We start from the raw sequence: 13941 nt of genomic DNA on the forward strand, positions 1-13941 counted from the left end.
TTGTTTCATCACTCACTATTTAAATGTTAATTACAAAAATAATACATACTCACTGGAAGAAAAATCAAACAAACTCGAAGCACAGAAAAATTTTAAAGCCTCCTTGCTCTTGGTGGCTTTCTTTCTCCCACCAATTTTTGGTGACTTCAATTTTTGTGTTAGACCATTTATGTTCAAAGCATCCACGTGAAACTTACCCTCTATAAGGTGCTGTGAGCACCACAGAATTGAATACCAGTTCCCATGCTCAAGAAGCCTTCAATCTTGTTGGGGAGATAGATGAAAGAACTGGCTTACAACAGAGAAGTAGATGTATTAAAGAGTCAGTTTTCCCAGCACTCTGGGAGGCCGAGGTAGGTGGATCACCTGAAGTTGGGAGTTCGAGACCAGCCTGACCAACATGGAGAAACCCCATCTCTACTAAAAATACAAAATTAGCCGGGTGTGGTGGCACACACCTGTAACCCAGCTACTCAGGAGGCTGAGGCAGGAAAATTACTTGAACCCAGGAGGCAGAAGCTGCAGTGAGCCAAGATCGCGTCATTGTACTCCAGCCTGGGCAACAAGAGTGAAACTTCGTCTCAAAAAAAAAAAAAAAAAAAGAGTCAGTTTAGGAGGCCAACAACAAATGCTAATAAAGATGACGATAAAACAAAGAACTTTGTGTGCTGAGGGTTATGTAGGGAAGAAATTAAGAAGGGGATATTAGTGAAAAAATCTGAAGACAGCCACATAGAGGATGTGGAGAAGGCAGAGGTACATCGCAAAGACAAATTCAAGCGAAATGCTAAAGGGACAAGTTCATTAAGCAAAGTGGTGCCTCCCTCCCCAGAATGAAGGCTTAGTTTCTGCAGTACTCAGGATAGCTGGTCAGAGTCAGAGGTCATTTTCCATTTGTCATTATTTGCCATTTGAAAAAAGTAATGAGACTTTGAATGTAGCTTAAGAGAGCTATGACTATCCAATTTCCTAGACCAATCTCAGTTAATATGCTAATCAGTTTATCAGATGCAAAAGGCTTGAGCACCTCTCCTGTCACTATAAGAGTGTAGAAAAATGAGCTACTAGAGACAAGAGGTCAGACAAGTCCTAGGGGTCACATTTGAACTTTTATTCAAACATTGGCATCTCCAGTGTATGACCTCATCCCAATCTCCAACCTTCTATTTTCTGGGCCTTCAGCCAGTGGGGCTATACACTCATTTCCATGGCCTTAGATTTTAAAGGGTCAAGGTGCGGTATCTGAATCATCCATGATTACATCATTAATAATAAAAACAGCACTGTCCACTCAGCCTCCAACGTTCTCTGAAAAACAATTCATGTCCAAGGTATCAATGTATTCCTTTGTTTTTCATGTATTCATTCAACAATTATTTCCTAAGCATCCACCCAATACTAGGTCCTATGCTATATATTAGAGAGACAGCAGGATAAAGATAGAAAAGGGATCTTATCCCCTAAGTACTATCTAATAAGGGAGATTAACAGTAAACAGGTAACCAACCGAATATATAACTGCAAATTGAGATGAATGCTATGAAGACCAAGAGGATTTTTTTTTTCATTTAAAAGATCTGAGAGGGATTTTGGAAATATCCAAATGAATTCATATCAATATGAATATATGTTCAGTTGCAAGTAATGGAATCATGATTAACACTGATCTTAAAAAACAAAGACATTTCATTACCTCTCATAAGAAAAATCTGGAAGTAGATGGTTCCAAAATCATGAAAGTGGCTAAACTACATCATAAATAACCCAGTTTCCTCCTCCTGTCTTTCCGCTCTATTATCCTCCTCAGCATGTTGGCTTTTTGTTCTTGTGCTTCTCACCTCACTGGTCCAAGACAGCTGCTGCAGCTCCAAGACAGCTGCAGTCAAGGCAGGAAGAAGTGGGTAGGGTCTCCTTACTATCTTATTATAAGAACAAAATCCTTCCCAGAGGCTTCCAAGCAAACATCTCTTTATGTCTCATTGGTCAGAACTGGGCCACATGGCCATCTCTAAACTAATATACATCCATAGAGAATGGTATTTCCATGCTTGCTTTAGACCATTCATAGCTCATTTCCTAGAACTGGGGAAAAGAATCTTCTGCCTGAACATGTTGCTGCCCTCACATTATCGAGGTTCCTTAGTAGATGAAAAAGGGGGAGGCCAGGCACAGTGATGCACACCTGTAATCCCAGCCACTCAGAAAGCTGGGGCAAGAAGACTGCTTGAGCCCAGGAGTTCAAGCTGTAGTACGCTATGATCACACCTGTGAAGAGCCCCTGCACTCCAGCCTGGGCAACACAATGAGACCCCATCTCTAAAAAATAACCTTAAAAACCAGAAAAATGGGGAATGATTGTCTAGTAGACAACAATAGTAGAAATTAAAATCCACAGGACTTGTTCACCAAGTTAATGAGAAAGTGAAGAAGGAAGTAGACTCAAATATCACTCAAAAGTTTCAAGCTTGGAGAACTACAATAATCACAATGCCAAGAACAGATAAAAAGAGAATGTGGGAGGAAAAATCTAGTTTGTGAAACAATAATGAGTTCCACTTTCTTGAGTTTGAGGTGCGATGAGACAGTGTGGTAGAAATGTAGAAGACCACAGGAGAAAGGCTGGACTTAAATGTAGACACTAGAGTCATCCACAGTGAGGTTGGATTCGAAACCACAGGAATAGATAGTACCATTATGGGAGAAAATGAAAAGAGAGAAGGAGGACAAGGCTGGAGGAATCTTTGTGAATAGCTACAATTATTGATAGAAGATAGTAAGATGATGATGTTGTCAAAAAAGGAAAAGGGGAGTGAGTGATTAATTACAGTCATCTCCAAACCAAAGGACTATAATGACATGGCAGCCAAGAGGTAAAGTTCCCTAAGGAAAGTGGCAGCCAACAGTTTGACTACCACAAAGATGCCAATGATGACAAAGTACTCTTGAAAAATTTCAGGGATGGTATGGACAGAAACCAGATTGTAGTAATAGTAGTTTCAAGTACATTAATTTAATGCTCATGTGCACTCATTTGTATTCCTTTCTGTCTACTCTTTTTTTTTTTTTTTTTTTCCCTGACAGGGCCTCACTCTGTCACCTAGGCTGGAGTGCAATGGTATGATCATGGCTCACTGCAGCCTTGACTTTCCAAGTTCAAGCAATCCTCCCACCTCAGCCTCCCGAGTAGCACAGCTGGGACCACAGGCACATGCTACCATGCCCAGCTAATTTTTGTATTTTTTGTAGAGACAGGGTTTCACCATGTTGCCCAGGTTGGTCTTAAACCCTGGCTCAAGCAATCCACCTGCCGTGGCCTCCCAAAGTGCTGGAATTATGGGCGTAAGCCATTGCACCCAGGTCCAAAGAGTTAAAATTAATTGGTAAACCCTCAGCAGGAAGAGCACAACTGAGGAAATTAAGAGAGCCAACAAAGCATGAGGTGAGAGGGGACAAGGGTGGGAGAGGGGGACAAGTTCATTTTATAAAGGGATATATATAACCCAAAATCTGCCAAGGAGGTTCCAAGGATGATGCCAAGGACAAAGGGGGAAGAACAGAATCCTGTTCTGGGGATCCATTGTAAGAGTACATAATCTCACCATGACTAATGGCACATGTACATCCTTTTTTGTACTAGGTTCAGTTCCATGACATCCTGCAAACTGTGGAAAGTTCAAAAGTACTGCAAACATGAATGCTTATAAGCTCATGTCACTGCATAGTAATTCATACATGTGCAGATGAGAACATGGGTTATTAAAGAAGGATACAGGGCTCCAAAGGTGACTGAGGCAGGGGCATGAGAACAGCAAAGTCAGTGTTACATGGGGCAGGCATACTAGTTACTTGATAGTTTAACTCCTGACAGTTATGAGGTGAAGGAGATACATAGGGAGCTAAGAGGAAAACAAAAGCAGGCGGCCAGTTTGCTAAGAACCAAAACCAGATTACAGAAGGCTGCCTGGCCTCTGAAATTCACAAAGCCTTTTTGAGACTCCCCTTATACAGAAACACAAATGACTTGTCTGGAACTCCACGTCAGACTGCAGACAGACACACACAAGTGCCATCATGAGATTAAATCAGGTCGCAGAAAGGCCAATGAAAGTATTTACTTGAAGAAGGAGAAAGCAGGTTTGAGACAAAAGAAAAACTATTAAAAGACGAAGCTACTAAAAGCATCAGTACCCCTACCCCTGCATATCTTTTTATGTAAGAGCTTGACCTGCCTTATATGTGGGCAAAAACAGGAAAATGAACATGTGTGACCCATATATAAGTGTGAATAATATTGAAATAAACTTTATTTCAGTGGCCATGTAACATTTAGTAGTCATGTCAATTACATTTACATGTACTCTCTCTTCTTGATCTTGGAATAACTGCTTCATGTTTAACACCAGGAAATAGAACTCTTTATTCACACAAATGTATATCAAAACCTTATTAAGCAATTAACCCAAGCAGGCAAATAAATGCCCTCAATGAAGCAGCAGGATTAGCAACAAGAGACCAGACGCAGTGGCTCATGCCTGTAAGCCCAGCACTTTGGGAGGCCAACATGGACAGATTACTTGAGCCCGGGAGACTGGCCTGGACAACATGGTGAAACCTTGTCTCTACAAAAATTATAAAAATTAGCCAGGTGTGGTGCCGCGTACCTGTAGTCCCAGCTACAGAGGTGGCTGAGGTGGAAGGATCACCTGAGCCCAGGAGGCGGAGGTTGCAGTGAACCGAGATCGGGCCACTGTACTCCAGCCTGAGTGAAACAATGAGACCCTGACTCAAAAAAAAAAAAAAAAAAAAAGAGTAGCACCAAGAGATACATGGTAGAATATAAGCATCTGAACAGAAGAGAAAATGAGGAGGATAAAGGTTTTTATTGCAGAAAGAAAAGAAATAAGAATTACTATAGCAGAAACTCATAGTATAAAGGACACATCCTGATGAGGGGGATGATATTGATACCACCTTGTCATTGACAGGTGCTTTACAACCATTTTCACAGGTCATTGTATATTATTTGATACTCACTCAACTTTATGAAATGCAGAGAACACCTATTATTGTTCCCTGTTAACGAAAGAAAAAGGTGAGGCTTAGAAAGGTTGTCCAGGGCACACAGATAGGAAATGGTAGAAACTAAACTTGAAACTAGATTGACTCTAGGTCCAGTGGTCTGCCTAATCCTCCTAAATACCCAAACATCTGGACTGACTGAGCAGTATTCATGCCCATCAGCAGAAAACGAGAAAGAATATCTTCTAGATACTATCCCCAGCGCTGGGACTCCATGATTCCAGAGTGCTCACTATCCCCTGAACACCCTCTTGATAAAGAGCAAGCTCATCCCATCACTGTTTTGTGTATTTGTGCACATGTGTGGCAGGTGTATACACACCTGTATACTAGAAGCGGTTAGAGAGGTGCAGAGCCAATATTTAAGACATGAAGAGTAAATGATGAATATCAGACTAGAGTACTGAAACCTACCTCTCCGTGTAGAAATATCCTTACCTTGCATCAAGTTCCTCTTTGCAGAAAACATTGACATTTTCATGGTGTTTGGGAGCCTGTTGTTGGCTTCCAAAAGCTCTGGCGCCATACCATGCTGTCACGGTAACAGCCCTCCAGTAAGCCATCAAAAACCCAGCTAGAACATTTTGAATACAGCAGTTTGCTTGCCACCAAAACACTAAATTGCAATATTTTATATTTATCTCTATTTAAATTTTAGTTGAAGCTGCATAAATGTTAACATGGTCTTAAGCTAATACAATCACAGAAAAGTCTTAATAACACCACACTTTGGCACAGCCCCTGGGTGAGTTACAGGTCTGCAAAGCAGGCCCAACGCATGTTTCTCAAGTCACGTAATTAGTCCCCTTTAACTAGGATGTGACATGAAAATGCTACACAGTTTCCCCCAAGAAATGTATTTCCAGAAGCAATGGCAAGGGACGTATAGGATAATTTGTTCATATTAAAAGTAGAATAAAAGTACTCGGGAGTAAGGCAAAGATTTCCAAAAAGGGTCTGGAGATAGGTTAATAATGTTGGATTTAGTTCCTTTCTGGCCTGAGAAGTAAAAAGTGAGCTTTAGTAAGTTCTCAAGCCTCTAAAGCCTTATAAGGCTAAGACCCTGAATTTCCTGGACTTCCTCATGACTGAAACCGCAGATACTGACGTCAAATATGCAGATTTTCCATCTTTCCAGTGGCTGCACAGGAGGAGATTTCCCTGGGCTTCCTGGGAGACTTTGGCTCTGAGAGGTGAGACTAAGGGAGGTGGAGTTGCCCTGGAGGCCAGAGCCTTGACTGTCAACACCACCAACACAGGGAGCCAGGGCTTGAAGATCCAGGCAGAGTGGTGATAACGGAAACAAAGGCCGGCAGTGCCTCTCCTCATGGAACAACTCCTCCAGCTTTCCCAGCTCTGCCCTTCAACTTACTAAGAAAATATGCTGAATTCCTTTCAGAGTGAGAGAGCATCAGACTGAGATTCTGATTTAAAAAACAAGCACAGATAAAGCACAAAGGAAATCTTCTCGAAACAAAGCCTATAATGGTAAATATGTTCAGAATAGCTTTTCTCCTGTAACATCGTGACCTGCATCTAAGCATCTAACAGCTTCCACCCATGCCCTTGCAGCAAGAATCAGAATATTTGTTCCTGTTTTAAAGGCACAAATGGTCCTAAGAGCAGATTTTCAGAAATGGGAGGAACAGTAGCTCCAATGGACCAACTGCAGCATGCAGACATCTTGACCTTTGCAGGCGGTGTAGAATGATGTGGTGCCTACATATCTTTTGGCATCTACTCTTTCGAGATGCTACCTCCCCGCTCCTATTGCCTTATCAGTCTTCCATCACAAGCCAGACTAACTGAAATTCTCAACAATTCCCAAGCTAGGGAGTGCGATAACCTGACAGCATGTACATTGGTTCCAGACAACTAGGGCAAGACACATTCCTTCCTGAAAGCACCCCCTTGGTCAGGCTCATCATTTATTCATCACTAGATGTAGCTTTACTGCCAAAAGATCTACTCTTGTTTATTCCCCTCCCTCTCTACTATTTATAGTTGGTCTAACTTTTTACAAGCTTTGAATAAAACAGAGAATGTGACCTAAGATGTGTTATTAAATGTCCATACACATAAGATGGGGGAACAGAGAGTCACAGATGGTGACAACATGGGTAAAAATTCCCATCTACTTGGAATAAGGGCAGAATCAAATTTTACTCTAGTTTCATTGAGATGACACTGAAATGTCAGTAGAAACAGGCACATTCAAGTGTACCCTTCTTCCAAGCAGATCAGGCCAAGCAATTCTGGCCAATGGGACGTCCATTATACTGCTCACCTGGAAAAGGCAGCCCCCAGCACAAACGCAGCATATTCCTTCACGAGGGGCTCTGTGCTGTTCAGCCCATTGATCACCACTTGAAGACCACCAAAGGAAAGCAGGTCCTGCGCATTGTCCATCTGCAACAGAGCCACTGCTTAGTACAGCATAACCATCAGGGAAAGGAAAGCTGTTCTTAGAGCCTTTCTTTTGGTGACTATCCAAAAACAAATTAAAAAGCCATGGAAAAAGCTATAATGGCCTTTTTGACTAAGAAAAGGTTTGTAAAAACCAATTTTTTAATACTCTTAAATTTGAGAACTCCTAATTCACCTAACACGATTGATGAGCACCTGTGTGGGAATCAGCGGAAATGACACCTAGCTATTGCTTATGCCAAACATGTCCTGGAAAATTCTAATATCGTAATGAGTCACAAAGCTTACTCCTAATGTACAAGCTGTTAACACAAAGAATCTGGCGTCATCAGCACCACTAAATGGTGCCATGCTTCTTGTTGATGTCCAATCCCAATAGGGACAGTGGAGGCAGATTTTTTAAGCTGATTTTAAATTAGAAGCTAGGACTCTAAAAGGAGCTCTGTTGTTGGGAGGGGGTTGCTGTAAGAGTGCTGGGTGGGGAATAACAATAGTACCTTTCTCTTGCATCTCAGGTTGACTGCATCTGAAGACATTCATGATAAAATATGCAAGAAAATCGCTCTCCCAAAGGTTTCTGTCTAAGCCTGTGCTACTGGCTAGTGGCTATGTATCAGACAGTGCAGAACATTTCTATCATTACATAAAGTTCTATTCAACAGCATTGGTCTAGGCTATCATTTAAACTCCAAATCCCCAAGTCCAGATTCTCTCTTTTACTCTATAGGGGCTCTCATTACCCACGGTTTATTAATACCCTGGAAAAAGACAACTCGCTTTCCTCAGAAAGGTCACTGGATCCTGTTTTCTACGTGTACCTGCTACAATCTCCCTCAAATATATCTTTGTTGCCACAAAGGCTGCATCTTGCCCATATGCTAATCCCACTCTATCAATCATGAGGAAAACTCAGGAAGCTGAAGCCCAACAACTGTGGCTGCTACCCATCTTTCTCTTCCAGATTCCACAGGGCCCCTCCCCAACCGCGTCCTTGCCTCTCTGAACTAGGAGAGGACTCTGACAGAGAAATCAAGTGTGAGGATTGGTATTTGACTGTGCTAGTGTTTTGTGGTGGCCTAGCCTGTTGTTGCCACTTGAAAGATCATATTCATACACATTTGGATGGAATCTCCATGAAAGCAGGGGTTTTGTCTGTCTGTCCATGCTTGTAGCTCCAGGGACTAGGATGGTGCTGAGCATATGGTTAGGTGTTCAATGAATAACTGTTGCATTAATGAGTATGAATTGGATCAGAAAAGAATGTTCCTGAAATAAAGCTCCAGTGTGAATAAAAAGGCAATCTGGGGTATCTGTGCCAACAAAATGAATGGGTCTCTGGTACCACAGACATGAAGTAATGGCTAAACCAGGTTGTGAAGTAAGCATGAAGTCTGCTCTGCCATGTGGCCCCAGGCCATGGACATTTTTCTGCCCCAAACTGTTCTTATGAAGAGGAATAACTGGTTGAGCCACAGCCCAGCTAACTAGGGAGACTCAGGGCTAGGTGCTTTGCTGACATAAGCACCTTCCTTCCTTCCCCACATGCTCTAATTTTACAATATAATAATTCACTACCTATTCTTTGGTTGTCCTTCCTCTGGGTTTTCTGGATACAAAACTGTGGCTCAGAATCCTGTCATACCATGCCTGGAATGGCCACTTATCAAAGCTGGTATGAGTTCCTAGCAGAGCAGCTGCCACTCGGTCAGCTCCAAAGCAACACAGCCCAGAGTCATGGACCTTCTGTTCTAGAGTCAGTTTATCTATTATTACTACAATGATAATTCAGCATGATAGAAATGCTGACATTTATATAAGCACTTCAGCCTTTTCGGGATGTTTTCTCATGATTTATTTCACTAACAGTGAGGAAGAAACGATTCATTCTGCCCAATGCACATCAAAAGCTGGGCCCTCCCTGGTGACATACAGGAGAAACCATGACCATAGCCCAGGTCCACAGCTCCCCATCTGGGTCTGGGGCCAAAACTGTTCTCAGGCTGCCTTTGGGGTGGGGTGGGACAGGCAGAGAGGAAGAGGAGGGAGTGCAGGAGGGAACTATGCCAACACTCTGGAGGAAAGGAAAGAAGCAGGGCACTGACAAGACAATGAGAGAACGGGAAACAGCGAAGGGGAGAAATGGTGGCACATAGCTGAGGAGACATTTGGGAGAAGGCAAATGTACTGCCCCAGGTAGATGGGGCAGACGGAGTCTGCTCCTCATAAATAACTCACCATCTGTTTTCCACACACAAGGTTTTGCTTTTCACATATCCGTTTAATAATTCAAATATGGCTGTGAGGAAGCCTGGCAGACCTGGTTTGGGTCCTTGGAGCCTACAGCTCTTCAAACCACCATTCAGTGAGTCTGGAATGAGAATGGACTGGGGAAGTTCCTGGCTAGGAAAGCACCATCTTCCTTAAAACTAGTACTACATCGCCCCAAGCCCCCATCACAATTAGGACTCGGGCCGAGTTGTGTCCTACTTAATCCCGCAGTGAAATCACAGCTTAACATTGCTGCATGGCAGCCTGATGCACCAGCCCTTCCAGTCAAAATATCCAGAACATTTCTCTGCCAACAGACAAATTTGGCTTCTGCCAGGGACTGATTTTGGGATGACCTCAGGATGGGTCTGGTGAGGTGGCCTGTGAAAGCAGAATGGGGATGTCACCTTAGGGACGACACTGCCAAGTGACAAAGAGCCTACAAGGGAAAACAAAGAACTTTGTTGGGGCAGTGCTAGCCCAAGCCTCCTGTGGACTCACGCCCTTCCAGGTATGATAAGCTCTCCGGTCATTTCGGTGTTTCATGTGCAAGAGCCCATGGTGACCTGATACCTAAAGATTCATCTAAATATGTTAAGATGAGAAAAAATAGAAGCTGTCAACATCAAAGGAGGACTGAGTTGGCAAATAACCCCTTGTATCCTTAATCCTTTAAATATCTCTAATGGAAAAGCTGTTGGAGTTTTTGGTTTTTACCCTGGAGAGTAAGACTAGAAAGGGGAAAGAGAACCGAGGTTCATTTTTTTCTCTAAGAGGATCAGAGTCCTGCTATTTGAGGCCTGAGAAAGAGTTATGAGCAGAGAAAGAAGATGAAGAGGCTGCCCCATAATTCCTATGGATACAGTGCATACTCATCCTCTTTCACCACAGACGCTGGCAAAATCCTAAAGGAAGAAAGCATGTCTTTTAGCCCAGTTTATAGAGAACAAGGGCACCGTCGTGCATGGGAGGACATTGAGGATCTATGTCTTGACAAGGATCTCAAACAAGCCTTTGATTATGATGACACAGCCTCCTGGGCCACTGTTTTCCCTAGTCTGGATTACTGCAATAGCCTCCTATCTGGTCTCTGCTTCTATGAAGCCCCCCACCTGCAGTCTAATTCTCAACACAGTAGCTGGAGGAATCCTTTTAAAAGTAAGTCAGATCATGTCATTCTTCTGCTCAATATCCTTCAATAATATCCAAGTTCACTTTTTTCCATGGCCCACAGGCCCTCTATACTCTTCCTCCCATTATCTCTCTGAGCTCTATCTACTCCTCCCCTGCCCGCTTTCAGCTCCAGCTGATTCAAACACACTAGGCATGTTCCCACCACTGGGCTTCTGCACTTGCTGTTCCTCCAGCCAGAGATGCCCCTTCTCAATGCTGCCAGTTCCTATCTCACTGTAGTTTTTATTTTTCTACAATATTTATCACCTACAAACATATTACTTATAATTACTTCTTTCTTATGTTTGTCTATCTGCTTCTGCTAGAAGGTTAAGCCCTAATTTTGCTCATAGATGTATCTCAAGTGCCTGGAACAGTGCCTGGGAGTTAGTAGACACTTGATTTATTTATAGAATAAATCAATGGCTTTTATTGGCTCCTTGTTAGCTCCACCTTTTGAGCTTAATTCAAAAGGTACCAGTTGCCTTTGAGAAACAGAGTGGCCAAAAGTTTTAGAGCACAGAGTTTAGGGTCAGACAGACCTTGCTGCAAATTCCAGCTCTACCACTCACTAGGCTGGATGATCTTGAGCAATTACATAATCTCCCTGTGCCTCATTTTCCTCGGTTATAAAATGGGATTGATAGTGGTACCTACTCACAGGGCAGCCATGGAAGTCAATGAATTAATGCGTACAGAGCACCTGAAGCAGTGCCTGGTATGTGATAACACTCAACAAATATTAGTTATTATAAGTCTGATCAGTTACTTCCCTGCTTCAAACTCTCTAGTGGTTCTTAGGATCAAGGCTAAAATCATAAAGAGCATGATATCTCCAACCTCACCTCTCCAGCCCCCAAACCTTCCCACTTCATCTATGCTCCTCTCCAGGCCACTGTGCTCCAGTCACTCCAATCTTTTCCAGGCCCTCAATCTCACCAAGCTCTTCCCTGCCCTAGAATCTTTGCACATGTTCTTTCCTCTAGCTAGAATGCTCTAATCTAAGGATTGGCAAACTTTTTCTAAAGGGCCTGGTAGTAAATATTTTTGACTTTGTGAGCCATATGGTCTCTGTCACAACTACTCAATTCTGCCATTGTGGCATAAAAACAGCAATAAACAATGCATGAACAAATAGGGGTCGCTGTGCCCCAACAAAATTTTATTTACGAAAGGAGGTGTTGGGCCAGATTTGACCTATGGGCAGTAGTTTGCCATCCCCTGTTTTAGTCCTCCCTCTTCACCCAGCCAACCCCAATCATCCTGTAACGCTTGGCCTAAATGTCACATCCTCTGAGAAGCCTCCCTTATTGTCCATGATTAGGCTCTAAGTTCTCCAGTTACATATTCTTACATCACCCTCTGGAGCCCTCATTACAATCTTAAATTATCTCATTATTTAATTAATTTGTTCAATTGTTCATTATTCAATTACCTCCTCTTCCAGGCTATAAGCTGCATAACAAGGACTATGTCTATTTTATCTCTGCGGTACCCTCAGAGGTACTAAAGAAGGTAACATTCCACATGAAAAAGAGGTTGGCTGGCCAGGCATGGTGGCTCATGCCTGTAATCCCAGCACTTTGGGAGGACAAGGTGGGTGGATCACTTGAGGTTAGGAGTTCAAGACCAGCCTGGCCAACATAGTGAAACCCTATCTCTATCAAAAATACAAAAAATTAGCTGGGCATGGTGGTGCACACCTGTAATCCCTGTTGCTCAGAAGGCTGAGGCAGGAGAACAGCTTGAACCCAGGAGGTGGAGGTTGCAGTGAGCCGAGATCGCGCCATGGGCGACCAAGTGAGACTGACTCAGACAAAAAAAGAAAAAGAGGTTGGTTCTGGCCTCTAAGACTGTATCTTACTACAAAAGATAATAAGCCTAGATTAAAAATAGTCTGTGCTCTGGAAGAGAAGTAAAGCTGTTGATGCTATTTTCTTAGGGCTTAGGGAAGGGGGATTTATTTTTGGAGCTGTTAAAAGTCTGACTTACGGACGAAGAAATACAGTACCTGATGGACATAATATTCAAGATCAAAGAGCGCAGCAATCTTCTCTTCCAAACTGGAGCTGGAACTATTGAACTTGTTGATCAGCCGTACCATGATCTGCATGTCAGTCTCAATGACAACATTCAGCTCATCAAAGTCTTTCTTCAGTTCCTCAATGGGGCGGAAGAGCCGCTTTACCTCAGCCTGCCTTGCCTAAGGAGAGCAGCAAAGAGATGATTAAATTGGTTGGAGACATCTCCTCAAGATGTCTGTGGTCTACCATGGATGCCCATCCTCAAAAAACTGCTGCTCCAAGACTCACAGTCTTCTCTAATCTACACTATCAAAAATACTAATACTTTCTAAGATGCCCAGAGAAGAGAGCCCTCAAAGTCTACCTATATAGGCCTCTGCTCTAAAAACACACTCAAGATGTTCCAAGGTTCGCTTATTCAAGTCCGATTTCCAATGTTCAGGAAGAATAGAAAGGCTTCTTGTCACAACCACTGAGTTAAGGGGAAGTAATGCAAGTTCATCTTCAATCTCAAACCGCACATGAAACAGCTGAGACCTAAGGTAGAATAACCCACACCTTGCTTCTCCACTTTTCACAATCATAGACTATCTTGGCCTTGCCCTACCCAACCCAACAACATTTTAGGGAAACTTGGACATAGAAAACTATAGGTAAGAGCTGTCACAGCAGGAGCAATTTGCTGATGAAAATTAAATCACTGTCATTACTGTCAATCTAACCACAGGTGTACAATTTGTTCAACTGTTTGAAATGGCTAAATTACTATATGTACTATACTCAAATCTCAAACAATTTTCTCTGAATCCTTCCCCACCCCACTTACATATAAAAACTTTTAAAATGAAGTTACATTAGAGGTGAATAAAAGACTTTAATTAAATATTTTATACATGTGACACTGTTTTCTTCCCAATTTGAGAAGATACTGCCTATAAAGAGAGTCTGAAAAGTCACAGTGGTTTATGTA

General features: G+C 42.6%; 1 protein-coding gene across 6 annotated transcripts in view; it reads right to left on the minus strand.

Moving 5' to 3' along the window:
• The window catches only part of SIL1 (SIL1 nucleotide exchange factor), a 326909-nt gene that overhangs the window by 60978 nt on the left and 251990 nt on the right, over positions 1-13941 (minus strand). For all 6 annotated transcript variants that reach the window (XM_054556611.2, XM_054556609.2, XM_024247395.3 and 3 more), the window contains 2 exons: positions 12959-13150; positions 7367-7488 (listed from right to left, as the gene is read on the minus strand). In XM_054556611.2, the coding sequence (XP_054412586.1) occupies positions 7367-7488; positions 12959-13150 (314 nt within the window). The remainder of the gene's footprint in view (positions 1-7366; positions 7489-12958; positions 13151-13941) is intronic.

This window comes from Pongo abelii, chromosome 4, assembly GCF_028885655.2.
Source record: "Pongo abelii isolate AG06213 chromosome 4, NHGRI_mPonAbe1-v2.0_pri, whole genome shotgun sequence".
NCBI lineage: Eukaryota > Metazoa > Chordata > Mammalia > Primates > Hominidae > Pongo > Pongo abelii.